At 37.3% G+C, this 16,364-nt stretch overlaps 1 protein-coding gene across 1 annotated transcript in view; it reads right to left on the bottom strand.

Annotated features, from left to right (window-relative positions):
- ME1 (malic enzyme 1) overlaps positions 1 to 16,364 on the bottom strand; it is a 186,331-nt gene that overhangs the window by 112,807 nt on the left and 57,160 nt on the right. The window contains exons 4-5 of the mRNA XM_004773607.3: positions 7,863 to 7,938; positions 1,407 to 1,568 (exon numbers count right to left, since the gene is read on the bottom strand). Of these exons, the coding sequence (XP_004773664.2) occupies positions 1,407 to 1,568; positions 7,863 to 7,938 (238 nt within the window). The remainder of the gene's footprint in view (positions 1 to 1,406; positions 1,569 to 7,862; positions 7,939 to 16,364) is intronic.

Raw genomic sequence — 16,364 nt, 5'->3', positions numbered from 1 at the left:
CACTCTTTACTCCTCTTCATCTTCCCCTGGAATTCCTAAGATGTTCTACAGATAATTTGTAATTTTAAGATTTTATTTATTTATTTGAGAGAGCAAGAGAGAGTGTGAGAGAGAACACAAGTGGGGAGAGTGGCAGAAGGAGAGGGTGAAGCAGACTCTCCACTAGTAGGGAGCCCAATGTCAGGTTCGATCCTGGGACTCCAGGATCATGACTGGAGATGAAGGCAGATACTTAAGTGGCTGGGCTACCCAAGTGTCTCCAGATTTTGTAATTTTAAACTTTATTTGCTGTCACTGTTATTTACTACAGAAGAATATTTTTTAAATAAATGAAGAAATAAAAAGAAAATCCAAAGTTCTATGTATATATATTATTTTAGGATGATTGTTCTAAAAAGTCAGCTTTGATAATTTTTAAGTCATTTCTATTAGTATCAAAAAGGAAAATATCAGATAAGCAGTGTGCTTTTATAAAATGTTTCCTTTATGAAGGTAAATAAGTACTCACATATATAGGAAGTTAAATATTGTAACTTTCTCTATTAATGAATATCAAAAATGTTCAAGTTAATATTATACTATTAATGGGTCGACTGCTTTAAAGGGGAACACAGAAAATGACTATAAAATCTGTACATATTCTACCTTTAATTTCTAGGGTCTATCACCATTAACTGAACCCAAATATTAGCAATAAAGAATGAGCAAAAATATGTACTGATATACAACTTTAAGATTCTAAAATACTGATGCAGGAATGAGAAACCATAAATTCCAAATCATCAAGGGGCACATGGGGGGCTTAGTCAGTTAGGCATCCAACTCTCGATTTGGGCTCAGGTCATAATCCCAGGGTCCTGGGATTGAGTCCTCCATCAGGCTCCCCGCTAAGCATGAAGTCTGCTTGTCTCCCTCTCTCTATGCCCCTTCCCTGCTGCTCTCTATAAAATAAACAAACTTTAAAAATAAATAAAAAATAAAAATAAATTCCAAATCATTTACCACAGGTTTAAAACAGACTTTTAGAACAAGATTTCATACTGATTAAATTTAGTAAGTCCTTAGGGATTAATTCCTACATAGTACCAAAACAATAATTTTTAAAAAGAAACTACGATCTCCTAAAGTAAAACATACACTCTACAGAATAATGGTGTGAATGTTTTTCAAAGGATAAAACACTAAACAAGTTGGTGAAAGACTGATCACACTTTAGAGAAAGGGGAAAAAAAGGGAGAGAAAGAATAATTTTCTTATACTGTTTGGGGAATGAGTTTGAGGAGGAAGGAAGGAACCAGACAGAAAAGAATGAATGTCATGAAGTTCCTGGAAAACAAGCTCAAAATACAAGAGCTGGTGCTATTTTTTTAAGGTGTCCAGCTGTCTTACAGACTTAAATTGTTTACCTCATTTTCTGTTCCCACATCCAGAGTAACAGGCAGACATTCTTGAGGATTCATCCCTCCGCAGGCTGTATACAGTGCCAGCTTGCCCACAGGGATGCCCATCCCATTACAGCCAAGGTCTCCCAAGCCAAGAATACGCTCTCCATCAGTCACCACGATGGCCTAGAAGAGAAAGAAAAAGCATCCATTAAAAGATGTTTACAAATCCAGGGGCACATTCCCTTGCCTCTGCTTCTGAAATTAACACTTATGTAATGAAATATTAAGCTGTCAAAAAACATAGATTGAATATACATCTAAGAGATTTCATATGATCTTAACTGTTGAAGAGTGGAGAGAAGAAATAAAGTTGATATATATTTTTAAGTCTTTTTTTTAAAAAAATACATATATATGATTACTTTAGTCAGTGAAGAAAGAAGAGATGGTATGCACATAAAGATTCAAATAACATCGCGGCAAGCGGGAAGAGTACAAGGAAATAGGACCTCAAAGTGGGAACTAAAGAGAAACCAGTCCCATCCACCTTAAGCAGAATTCTGGGAGCGCCCTAATTAAAAAATACATGATTGCTAAGTAGTTCCCAAGTGCTCTGATGTTTAGTTTACGCATCTTGGCACCATCCTCCTATTTTCACAACAATGTTGATCCATCCTCTTTAACTCCTGTAACCACTAGATATTGTCTACCATTTTTGAAATTTATGAAGTACAGTTTGCTACTGCTCTTACCTGATAATCTTCCACTAGGCTTAAATGAATTTTGTTTAGGTTCTTTCCAATCACCCTGAATATCTATGAGCCATTCATTTTAATCATGGGGAGATTTTATTTCTATTTTATTTGATATCTGAGTTAACTGATATCTGAATTAATGCATTTAATTAATGCACTTAACATCCTTGTTCTGTGATTCATGGACATTATATGAATTTAAGCCAAACCAATCTTGTGAAACACAATTTATTAGATTTTCCCAAAACTCCTACACTCATCTTTTCCATAAAACCTTGGGAAAATGTCAGTCATTTGACCTTAAATAAACAGATGAATTAAATCTTCTTTTCCTTATTTGTAAAATAGGAATAAATAAAAGTACTTTTCAGAAGAGCAGCATGAAAATAGGAACCGACTCTATTTTATTCACTACTGTGCACCAACACCATGCACAGCATTTGAACATAGTAAACAATGAATAAACATTAGTTAGTTGCATAAATCTGTTGTTCAATAAATGAGGAATATGATATACAAAGTACATAATACCTGGTACATTACAAATTCTCAACAAATTGTAGCTATCAAGATTACTATTACCATCAAGAGCATTATGCAGAGTCATGGTATTTTAGAAGGGAAATTTAGAGTATATTCAGTCCATTCCTCTTATTTTATAGATTAGGCAACTAAAGATTAGAGAACTCAAATTGTTTAAGGCGACCTGGTTAATACCAAAGAATGGGAAACTGTATACACAAACTCCTCATACAATGTTTTTCCACTATGCCACAGTGCAGAACATATTTTAAAATATACTTTTGAGATCTTTTAATTTTCTGTTCACCTATATTATGCAGCTCTTAAAGAACTACCTTAAAAATAAATACATTTGAGAAGTGGGCAAAAATTATTTTTGCATATCCCATAAATCTGGCCTATATCAAATTTTCCACATCTAATTGCAAAGGATCAATAGGTTATGCTGTTTTAAAGAAGGCAACTTGATACCACTGGTGTGGTTGGCTCTGATTTAAGATAAGAAAGATAAACAAATACTACAGAAAATTGTAACCTTGCTTTTTAAACTAAAACTAATTTTTTTTTAAAGATTTTATTTATTTGACAGATATGGATCACAAGTAGGTAGAAAGGCAGGCAGAGAGAGAGAGGGAGAAGCAGGCTCCCCATCGAAAGCCCGATGTGGGGCTTGATCCCAGAACCCTAGGATCATGACCTGAGGCGAAGTCAGAGGCTTTAACCCACTGAGCCACCCAGGTGCCCCCTAAAACTAATTTTTCAAAGTCGAGCTACTCCAAATACATTTTTGACATTTATTTATCACACTGTCACAGAGGTACTTTTATCTATTACTGATACTATATACTTTTATGTATGTGTCCTTTAAACAGGTAAAGTCTAGTTGGTCTGCAAATATTTTTAAAATATTTTAAAAGATATTTTATAAGGAGAGCAACATTGTCATATAACTTAGGTATGATCTGAGTAGTAATTTATGTAATGTTTTCCAGGTTCATTAAAGATATTGAAACCCAGGGAGTAGCTACTTATGATTTTCATCCATTTCAACATTTTTAAAAAGGGTTGCAAATAACAATATTTTCACTTATTTTTGATAACACAACTAAGTTAAAATAATCTATGCCTTTTATTTAAAGTCAAGGAAAAATGTTATTTTTCTTCTTTTCTTCATAAATTTTATTCCTTAAGCTCTCCTCTCATCCTAAGCTATTAATTTTTTTTAAAGATTTTATTTATTTATTTGACACAGAGAGAGAGAGATCACAAGCGGGCAGAGAGGCAGGCAGAGAGAGAGGAGGAAGCAGGCTCCCTGCTGAGCAGAGAGCCCGATGCGGGGCTCGATCCCAGGACCTGAGACCATGACCCGAGCTGAAGGCAGAGGCTTTAACCCACTGAGCCACCCAGGCTCCCCTAAGCTATTAATTTTATTACATAAATATGCCATGGGCATGTAGATAGGTGTTAGTTGAGTAAGTTTTTCTAAAGATTTGCTCATTTATTTGAAAGAGAGAGCATGAGGAGGGGAGGGGCACAAAGAGAGGAGAGAGAGAATCCCAAACAGGCTCCACGACCACCAAGGAGCCCGACATGGGGCTCCATCTCAGGATCACCTGAGCAGAAACTGAGTTGGACACTCAACCAACTAGCCACCCAGGTGCCCCTTGAGTAATTTTTAACCTCTGTTTTGAGGCGTTTGCTATTTGATCTGCTTATGCCTTATTACAAATGCACATTTGTAACATTAATTCACAAACATTTCAACACTAAGGTGTAGATTTTAATAGTGAAGGAATCTTCTGAAAAATAAAGTGTCATCTACACAGTTTATCATTAAATTGACATTCCTTTGGCTTTTGTTTTTACCTACTTCATATCCCACTTAAGGAAAATCAAGCATTTGCATATCTTCTACACAATAATGAAGTTACAACAGGAGGATTATCTCAGTAAGACAATCATAATTCTCTCAATAATGTTCGCATTTCAGAAATTCCATCTTCCTCCTACTGCATCAATTATTACCTGGGCATTAGCTCACTGGTAACTCTGCATGAGTAGGCAGGGGTTCTCCTGAATGTACACAGACACCCTCACCATGTGTCCTGTCTTCATGCTTTCTTTTCCTTCCCCAGGGCCTTTCTGATGTGGCCTACACTTGGATGCACAACTCTTGCCTCTTCTCCTCTCACTGGTGAGCCTTCCTCAAGTATTACCTACATAAAGTCATTCCCATCTGAAAATAGGACATTCTATTACTTCAAGTCTAAATCTCTCTTTATGAACTTCAAGACCTTTTATAATAATTTGGTCACCTCTTACTTAAGCCATCTTAATGCCACTACATTTCCATAGTTACACTTCTTAGTCAGACCAGCCAGTTAATTCACTTACTGCACAAACACACACCATTCTCTTCTGGAACTAGGACTTACATTGATCTGTGCCCTTCTTCGGATAGTATCTTCTTCCCATTCTAATTATCAATGACTAAATTTAAGTTCCCATTTTGATATAAAAATTTAGCCATTTTAGCCTTCTCTGAATGAATACAGCATTTATAATTTATACCAGTTTAATTATATATCATCTAATAGATTGCCTTTGTTTCATGTATACTTTCAACTACAGTAGAGACCACATCTTATTCTTCAGTATTCTATTACAATAAACAGCTGCCATTAAGTGCCTATAATTGTCAGATACTATGCTAGGCTTTTAAAATAATAATAGGTACAGTTAGAATCAGGAATAACAGTGAGAGACCAACATTAAGAGTTGAAAGAATATGGGCGCCTGGGTGGCTCAGTGGGTTAAGCCGCTGCCTTCGGCTCAGGTCATGATCTCAGGGTCCTGGGATCGAGTCCCGCATCAGGCTCTCTGCTCGGCAGGGAGCCTGCTTCCTCCTCTCTCTCTCTCTCTCTCTGCCTGCCTCTCTGCCTACTTGTGATCTCTCTCTGTCAAATAAATAAATAAAATCTTTAAAAAAAAAAAGTTGAAAGAATAAAGGTAGGCTACTAATGAAGACAAATATTCAGATATGAGCTAGCAGGAAGAGCACAAAACAAGGTGACTGTGTATTGCCTAGCTGTTATGATGATATGGTTATTAAATAATCCCGATACCAACTCATTCTTAAAAATCCTCTCTAGATTCCAGTCAAAATGTAAGCGTATTCTCAGACATCTTATACTACACAGAATTAACTCACTTTGGGGGAGTTTCTGAGGACAGGACCCAAGGCTAATGCAGTCTACCTGGGAGAAAAGCTGAGGAAGCAACTTTGGTAAGAAAGAAATCTGGGAAGATTAGAAATCCTGAAAAACATCTGGCTTTACAAGTTAGCCTGGCATAAGCCTTACAGAGCAGAGTCCATCAGTACTGGCCACGACTGCTCAAAAGAATGGGAGCGATGCTTTGGGAGTCACAGCTAAAGTGCCTCTGTACCCCTAAAGGCATCAGCTTGTTCAACCCTACTCCTAAAACACAGTGATGTAGGAAACCAAGGCAGAAGAAAAATTATTAAATTTCCTTACTACCTACAGCCCATTGAAAGGTCCTTGAAATAGGCAGAGTGACATTCCTCTAGGGACTCAATACCCTAGATGTTAATACTTTGCTGAGGGCAAAAGGCAATCCTAGCCTGACACCTGTCCTCCAGCCGCTCCATCGGGATCCTGTAAGTGTACTTTAACATATAAAAATTCCTCTGGAAACTTCCTTTATCTCTAAATCCCCCCAAGCCATATGCTGGTAATCATCCTCCAAGCATGTGACCCACCGTTATACATCTGAAGGGTCTCATGACTAAGGTTTTATTAGACGGTAATAAATGTCCTTTTTCCAACAATAGCTATCCCCCTCAAGGTCCAGGAAATTCCTTAGACGCTTACACTCTCCCTGACCACCCCCCTCCAACTTGAAAGTATCCAATGGGCCACATGGATAAAGAGCTGTGGTACAGCTCTTTCTGCCCATGGGTCCTGTCCCCATGCATTAATAAAATCATCTTTTTGCACCAAAGACATGTCAAGAATTCTGTCTTGGCTGTCGTCTTCGAACCCTAACGGCTTACCTACTTCAACAGCACAAAGTTGCTCAAAGTTGTTTGGCACCTAACAGAAAATTAATTAAAAAAAAAAAAAAAAAAAAAAGAGAGCCAGGAAAGGGACAAGTACATCTCACCTTCCTTTGACAAGGAAGGCCATAGAGACCAGGTCTAAGAGCAAGGGCTCTGTGGCCTGTGTTCAGTTTCCACCATCACCAGACACTAGAGTATAGCCCATCCTTCCTTCCTTTCCTCACTGAATTATGATAATTACAAGAGTCAATCCAATTAGGGTCTCATACAGAAAGCTACTAAATGTTGGATACTATTCTTGTTTTATTTTCATTACGTCATTCAGAGAGGGAAGTCAGATGAACAATTGAAAGCCATAATGATAAAGGAAGTGAATGAATGTATTTTTTTTTTGTCTGTGTTCCTCTTAGCAGATGATTAAAGCCAACAAATGTGAAAAGGGACTTTGCTTCAAGAAATTCACAGGCAACTTCAACATTTTTCATCAATGGGCCAAGAAATGCTAAGAAATCAGATAGAAATAATAGGGAAACTTAGTCTTTAATCGGTACCAAAATAAAATTAACCCAGTATGCAAAAATCGAAGAGATGATAAATTAGGTGGCATTCAGTAGAAAAGACAGTGAATGCTGATGTGAAGAACAAAGGCAAAAAGGAAATGCATATAAAATTAAAGGTCTGTATAACTTGCAGCCCATTGACAAATACCTGAGGCAGGCAGAGTATGACATTTCTCCAGGGACTCCCAATCCTAATGTTAATGCCTTAGAGGAAAACACCACCTTAGCCCGAAGATAGCCAGGGCTCCAGGATCCTGCGAGTCTTCTTTAGCAATATGAAAATCCTTTAAGAAATTTCCCTCGTCTTTACCACCACCAACTCCATAGTATATCATCAACTGCTCCTCAGAATCCCGCAGCAGTCCTTTGTGCTGGTCCTGTTCCAGTGCCTTAATAAAACCACCTTTCACACTGGGAATGTCTCAAGAATTCTTTCTTGTCTGTCGGCTCCAAACCCCAACATTTCCACGTCAAATGCTATCTAATATGAAAATTATTAAAATGTTATGGAATAGGTAAAAGAACAAATTTGCCACAGTGGAAAAATTAGATGACTCACCTTGATGACGTCTTCTGGCCATGCATTAAGAACTGAAGCAATATGCCCTCGATCATGGATACTAATGAAGAGACCTCTGGCAGAAAAAAGAGTTTTAATATACTTCAGACTTGCCAAAATATCATGAACTTTAAAAAATTTTTTCCAAATCAGTTTAATACACCTCCATTTTTATCAAACCAGTGAAAATTACTCCCTTAAACAAATAAAAGCTAGGGATCTTATAAATAAGGTAGAAATTACTTTAAACATTATATTGACATCTATAAAAAATTTATTCTTATATTACATATTCTTAAACATTTTGTAATTAAAGTAGTATTCACTCTTTTATTTACAGAGAATTTAAGTAGCATCATGAATTCCACTCATAGATTCACTTAGTTTGTTATTAAATAATATATGTAAAAGCACCTAGAAAACATGAAGCATGTATAAACAGGCTCATATACTCCACTTACTGGGTATTCACAATGTGAAGAGGAGAGACTGTTAGAAATGGCTTTAAGTGACAACAGTCCTTTTGTGTGAAACATACTTGATTTTTTTTTTTAAGTTCAAACATCCAAGTTATAATTCTTTAATTTGCAGTCTTAGTTGTTCTCTGCAACTCTGTCATTTGGACTCAACTGAAGTCTTTAATACTGCTCCTCTCCCATCCCCCATTCCCTAGGAAAAAAGTCTAACAATGAACTAAAAATTCAACTGAGAAATAAATGTAATGTCTTAATCTCATTTATAACTTCTACTTTACTATTTACTCTTGCTAAATGTAACTCAAATACAGAGAACCACACACAACCAAAGTACAGCTTAGTGAATTTTTAGAAGGCGACCACCCTTGTATGTAACACCCATTTAAGCAGACACTCTTGTCAGTATTCCAGAAGCCCTTCACGTGTTTCCCCCAATCAAAACCACTTCCTCTTAAGAGTAACAGCTGTCCTGACTTTTATGGCATCATTTGATTTATAGTTCTAGCATCCAAATGATAAGCCATCCCTAGACACTACAATTTATCTTCTAAAGCTTCCCATAATCTGGATTTTGCTGATTACATTCCTATGGTATAGATTAACAGATTAATCTTTCTTCCCTACTTCTTGAGAAATTGGTAATTGAATCTAAAAGCTTAACCAGATTCATATCCATTTTTTAACAAGATACCTCATGGTCTGGTGTTATCAGAAGATGTATAGTACTGTCACTAGCTAGACCCCAAGACCTGATATTTATTGTCCACCTGCTTGTGCTCACCAACCTTTGTCCCACATTATTCCTAAAGCTCCTCTTTCCACCTTCTCTCTTAGGCATATGAAAAGCAAAACCATCTCTTAAGCCATAGCAACTGGCCTGGCAAAACTGGCCCAGACCAGCCAGATCAGCCTTGAACTTAACCCCTGACTTGCATCTGCACAGATGGACCATGCAGTGAATTCTAAAATGATCAACAACTATCTTTATCTGGTTAATAGATACTAAAATCTATATTGAAGGAGGGGCACCAGCCGAGCCTCATTTACACAACGTACAATGTGTGTATAGGACTGTTTCCTTAATGGCACATACGCCACCTTCTGCCTGCCTCTACTTTCAAAGATAAAGCTTCCCTATCTAAATATTCACCCCACCCCAAAATAAAAGGCACCCATTCACACTTGCTTGGGTAGTCATGGTTTTGGAAGCTATTCCGGGTGATCTCCTTATCTGCCACAAATTTGTGTGTCAACTCAACAGGGTGCTGTTTCTGATTCAACAAGGAGGGAACTCACATTGGTTCAGTCACAGTATATTGTAGTCCTTTATGTGATTTTAACACTGGCAATGCTTAATATCTAAATTCCTTAATTCATTAGGGGTTACAAAATGGAATATTCTAATTCTGTCAATTATTCCTAATTTACTTGCTGAAATTCTTATTTAAAGAGAAATTTCACCATACCTATTGTTTGGTTACCCAATGATAAAGCTGATACAAATGCTGGATTCTTTCTCTTTACTTGTCAGTTTTTGAAATAAAGAGCTCACTTGTCAGGCACCTGGGTGGCTCAGTTGGTTAAGCATCTAACTCTTGACTTCGGCTCAAGTCATGACCTCAAGGTGGTGAGACTGGGCCCCAAATGGGGCTCTACATTCAGCAGAGAGTCTGCTTGAAATTCTCTCTCTCTCCATCTTCCTCTGCCCCTCCCCCTGCTCAAATGCTCTCTTTCTCTCTCTCTAAAATAAATAAAGCTCAAAAAAAAAAAAAAAGAGCTCACTTGCTAGAATCCTTCAAGAGTCTCCACTAAAGTGTGTGTGTGTGTGTGTGTGTGTGTGTCTAAATGCATGCGTGGGTTGTGTATGTGTTATGTGCGTCTATGTTTTGGATCAATATGAACTCATGGATTTAAACATATCTGATATGTTTTAATCCACTGCAGTTATTTTCTTTATTGATACTTAAATTGTCTCATACTTAACCAGTGGAAGACTCTACATGTTGGCCTCAGAGTCCTTTTGACATGACTATAATTAGTTGGTTTGCCCAATTCAGCGCTTGAACTCATGACTCTGAGATTAAGACCTGAGCAGAGATCAAGCGTCAGATGCTTAACCGACTGAGACAAGGGGCACTGGATGATAATAGTTTTTGACAGCTTCCTTGTTCTCTGTTACGACAAGATGTTCCTTGTTGTCTTGAAAATGTCTGCCTCAGGACTGAAATGAACCATTTCTCTAAGAAGTCCTGGTTTCTTTTAGTAGAAAATGGTATTTCAAGACCACAATATAGGTAAAAGACATCCAACCTGCTTCCATTTGGTGAAAGTACTGTTATAGAAAAATTACAAAATAACGTTAAGATTCACATCCTATCTATGGCCAAAATTCTCAAATTCATTCTCTTCTTTTTTTAAGTTTTGTTATTTAAATAATTTCTACACCCAACATCGGCTTGAATTCATGACATCCAGAGCTGGACACGCTTCCGACTAAGCCAGTCATGTACCCCCACGTTGGCATTCTTCTTTTGCGAAGTTTACCACTATGACTTCCTAGCAACTTCAACTTAGCAGTCTCTGAGAAGCCATTTCACACTTCTTCATTTCTCCTCACCTACATGTATCTCCCTCTCACACTCAGTTGATCATCAAATCTTTTTTTTTAATTGATCATCAAATCTTAATTTCAAACAGGAATAGACTCAATAGGGTGAAAACTGCTTCCTCTTTCTAATATAAACTCTATTAATCCAACTGCATCTTTTTAAATAGACTTCATTATTTAGAGCAGCTTTAGGTTCACAGTAAAATTGAGCAGAAGGTTCAGAGATTTCTCATAAACTTCCTGCCCCCACCATGTCTAGCCTTCCCCATTATCAACATTCCTCATACCACAGCAGGCATGGACACATCATTACCAGCCAGAGCACAGGGTTTATATTATGGGTCACTCTTTTTCTTTTTTTTTTTTAAGATTTTATTTATTTATTTAACAGAGATCACAGGTAGGCAGAGAAGCAGGCAGAGAGAGAGAGAGGAGAAAGCAGGCTCCCTGCTGAGCAGAGAGCCCGACATGGGGCTCTATCCCAGGACCCTGGGATCACGACCCGAGCCGAAGGCAGAGGCCTTAACCCACTGAGCCACCCAGGCACCAAACGTCATGGTTCACTCTTGGTGCTGTACATTCTGGGGGTCTGGACAAATTCATAGTGCTATGTATCCACAACTGTAGTATCACTCAGAACAGATTCACTGCTCGGAACGATCTCCCTGCTCTACCTATTTGTCCTTCCCTCTCAAGCCCCTAGCAACCACTCATCTTTGGACTGTTTCCACACACTTCCCTTATCTAAAATGTCAGAGTTGAAATCATGCAGTTTATGGTCTTTTCAGATGGGCTTCTTTCACACAGTAATATGCATTTAAGTTTCCTCCATGTCTTTTTATGGCTTCAAAGCTCATTTCTTTTTAGCACTGAGTAATATTCCATTGTCTAGATGTACTGTTACACTGTGTTTACCCATTCACCTCTGAAGTATATCATGGTTGATCACAAATTTTGGCAATTATGACAAAGCTGTTGAAGACATTTGTGTGCAGGTTTTTATGTGGCCATCAGTTTTCAATTCCTTTGGGTAAATACCAGGAATGGAATTACTGGATCATGTGATAAGAGTAGGTTTAGTTTGGGGTTCCTGGGTAGCTCAGTCGGTTAGGTGTCTGCCTTCAGCTCAGGTCACAGTCCCAGAGTCCTGGGATCAAGCCCCGCATCATGCTCCTTGCTTAATGGAGAGCCTGCTTCTCCCTCTCCCTCTGCCCGCTGCTCCCCCTGCTTGTGCTCCCTCTGTCAAATGAATAAATAAAAAATCTTTATAAAAAAAAAAAAGAGTAGGTTTAGTTTTGTTATTCAATCCACAAGTGGCTGTATCATTTTGCATTCTCACCAGCAATGAATGAGAGTTCTTATTGTTCCACATCCTGACCAACACCTGGTGGTGTCAGGGTTTTGCATTTTGATCATTCTAATAATTGTGTAGTGGTATCTTGGTACTGTTTTAGTTTGTATTTCCCTGATGTGCAATGTGGAACATCTTTTCATGTGCTTATTTGCCATCAGTATAGATCTTCTTTGGTGAGGTGCCTATGAAGATCTTTAAGCCCATTTTTAAATTGGTTTGTTTTCTTATTGTTGATTTTTAAGTTATTTGTATATTTTAGATAATAGTCCTTTATCAGATACATCTTTTGCAAATACTTTTTCCCAGTATGTTGCTTGTCTTTTAATTCTCATGACCGTGCCTTTTCTTTTTAGGTAAGTTCAATACCCAGTATGGGGTTTGAACCCATGCCAAGAGTCACATGCTCTACCAAATAAGCCAGCCAGGCAACCCTGACAGTATCCTTCATAATACAGAAATTTTAAGTTTTAATGAATTCCAGCTTATCCATTCTTTCTTTCAATGGATCATGCCTGTGGTGTTGTATCTAAAAAGTCATCACCATATTCAAGGCCATCTAGATTTTCTCCTATACTATCTTCTGTTATTTTCTAGGACTTTTATAGTTTTACATTTCACATTTAGGTTTGTAATCTTTTTTTTCTGGGAGACAACATGACTGTGAGCAGAGGATGGAAGGCAGTGAGGGAGAGGAAGAGAGAGAATTATTAAGCAGGCTCCACATTCACCACAGAGCCTGAAGCAGGGCTCGATCTCATGACCCTGACATTATGAGCTGAGCTGAAATCAAGAATCAGACATTTAACCATCTATGTCACCCGGGCCCCTCTGTTTCTGATGCACTTTCAATTGATCTTTGTGAGAGATATAAAGTCTGCCTAGATTCATCTTTTTGTATGTGTATATCTAGTTGTTCCAGCCCATTTATTGAAAAGAATAGCTTTTCTCCATTGTGTTGCCTCTGCATTTCTGCTTTCCCTCATGTTGTATTGGAAGAAATTTCCTATTATCAAGGCCACTGTCTTACATGTGCTCTAGACTGTATTCCAGGTCAGCTTTTCAAAGGTTTCACTCCTACAATTACTCATCTCTATGCTATAACATCACTTTCTCTACTGGATTATTCTTATTGGCATAACAACCTGCCCTGATAATATCTATCTTTTGTAAAAATTGGATTTTGTCTGCTACTCTTCTCTCTTCATAACAAAACCCCTCAAAGACACTTTTTCTCCTTATTGTCTCTACTTTCTTACCTCCTATTCTTTCTTCAATCTCTTAATAAGGCTTTTCTCCCTCACTGCTCCACAGAAACAACTCTTACCAAAGTGACTGAAGACTCACATCTGCTAAAGACAAAGGTCAACTTTTGACTCTCATCTTTTTTGACTTCTCAACTGTGTTTGACAGGGCTTTAAATATCATGCTCATAATGACAACTCTCAAACTTCTCTCTTCAACCTAGACCACTTCTTTGAGTTCCAAACTTAGCCAACTGGTTAAGTTCGAACTGGTTCCAAATTTAGCCAACTGGTTAACTTCTCTCATCATTCAGGCCCCATTCTGATAACAGCAATTCAAGTACCTTCACCCTATCATTTTGATCATCTTCACAGTATTTCCAATCATTTGAAATGATCTTACCCTAACCCTAACTACCCCCTGCCCAGTACACATACATACACAATGCAACAAGTTCCTTAAGCAAATAGTCTATTTTGCTCACCTTTAGAACCCCAATGCCTGTAACTGTGCTGGGTTTGAGTCCAACAATACATGCTGACTTTAGTACTTAAAAATAAGGCTTCTAAAATTAATTTTTTTTAAAAGTACAGAAAACATGAAATAAACCCAGACTTACATTGACTTAAGTAACTGAAAATTATATTACGATAGTAAGTGTTAACAGGCAGATTATCGATGACTTTCTGACTCAACAAAAATATTAATTTACCAAGTTGGCACTAAATTATATCCTTTCCTGTTTTTTTTTTTTTAAACATGAATTTATTTTGTTTCTCCAAGATGAAAATAAGCTCTATAAAGTAACATATTTTTTTTTTTTGATCCCTGTCACATCCCTGCAACCAACAAGAACTCAATAAATTATTCTAAAGTTAAAATGAAATATATTTGGACTTTTTAAAGAAGGCAATTTTGTTGAATTATCTAATATGTTCTTGGCAATATACCATTAAATAATATTTCTTGGGAACTTGTTAGTTAGCCAAGACTTTTCAAGCACCACTAGTCTCAGGAAATAGTCTTTTTTTTTTAAATGAGGAGGACAATGAATGATATTAAAACTTATATCAATTAAATGTAAGAGACATTTGGTCACCTGTAATCTCTTACACTGAGCAGAGATTCATTTGTGATTAATGTGCTTAACTTTTTTTTTTTTTTTTTAAAGAGAGGGAAGGAGAGAGAGAAGGAGGTGGTGGGAGAGGAGCCGAGACAGAGAAGAGAGTCGTAATCAGGCTCCATGCCCAGCGGCTCAATCCCACAACCCTGAGATCATGACCTGAGAGAGTCAAGAGTCAGGCACCGACTGAGCCACCCAGGCACCACTGATGTGCTTACTCTTCCAGAGAGCTCAATAAATGAAGGATCTGTGATGTCCCACTGAAGTCAAGCATTTTGAGAGAATAATCTGCAAAACGTCATGGAATGTCTCCTTGATTAGAAACCTAATGCGATACCCAAAAGTCAGCAGGACATGACTTATACTTGCTGGTATAGAGATAAATATGAAACATGAATCCTCAACATATACACAGAGTTACAGTTATAAAATGAAAACTTCAGAAGATTATTTATCAATGACATTTTAAAAAATGAATGGAATGTCAATAAACATTTTTTCTCCATTCATGTTCTTGTTGGTCAATTTGTTTAGAATACTTAATTTTTATTTGAAGTATATTAAACATGCCAATTAAAAATACTTATGCTTCTATATCTATTTCATGTCAGGACTAAGATAATTTTAAAATACAAATCATTTTCTCATGAACATAGTTCAAACTTTTCTCATAACCTCTAACATTGTATACATTGTACTCTCAAAACAGATTTGTGAGATATTACTTCTTCATGTTGTCTCAGATAACATCCCTAATTAAGTTTATTTCATATCAAAACAGAATTAAATTTCATGCAACCTTCTATTATACCTAGACTTGTATTTTCTTCTGGAAATTAGTTCATGACCCTGCTCCTGACCCAATGAAGGAGGTAGCCACTCTACAATTTTCTGTAAGAATCCTCTCTTCCATACAGAAGCTCATTTTACAATCTTTTGATCTTTTGAAATAAGAAAATTAGACCCCGTATTTTTCACAAAATATGAGTATGCACTAGTGAGTCTTAGGAGTCAGCCCAAAGTTGAATTCTATCAGCAGATCTGAGCTGTTAGGGAAAGAAGTGTTTAAAAAAACAAACAAACAAACAAAAACCTAAGTTAAGGTAATATGTAGGTTTAATTAGGAGCTACCTTGGGTAAAGATACAGAGTTAAGAGGCATATGCCTAAGAGTTGAAAGGAATAGAATAGATTGCCAAAGAAGAAAGAAGGGAAGGCCAAGGGGAAATCATTACAAACTAGTATCCATATAAAGAACAGGATGACTAAGAAGAGTCTGGAAGGAAGGAAGGAAGAAAAGGTAAGGAGGGAGGTGGAGGGAGGGAAGACAGAACAGATGAGAGAAAGAAAACGATCTAACTGGACAACCAGTGTTTCTAAAGTCAAGGAAGGAAGGACAGTGTTAAGAAGGCATGGATCAATATTATCTTCCCACAGTAAATGCTTAGAAGAACTCTAGGAGAGAGAGAGAGAGTGTTTTGAGAGAGAGAAAGAGAACACATGCAAGCGGGGGGAAGGGGCAAGGGGGAAGAGACAGAATCTAAAGCGGGCTTCATGCTCAGTGCAGAGCCTGACACAGGGCTCAATCCCACTACCCTGAGATCATGACCTGAGCTGAAATTGAAAGTTGAATACATAGACAATTGAGCCACCCAGGTGCCCCAATTTCTTCTAAGTATATTAAGAATTGTTTTTTCCTG

This window comes from Mustela putorius, unplaced genomic scaffold (assembly GCF_011764305.1).
Source record: "Mustela putorius furo isolate JIRA1106 unplaced genomic scaffold, ASM1176430v1.1 tig00000166_pilon_pilon_pilon, whole genome shotgun sequence".
Lineage (NCBI taxonomy): Eukaryota > Metazoa > Chordata > Mammalia > Carnivora > Mustelidae > Mustela > Mustela putorius.
This window is presented reverse-complemented; position numbering and strand designations above follow the sequence as displayed.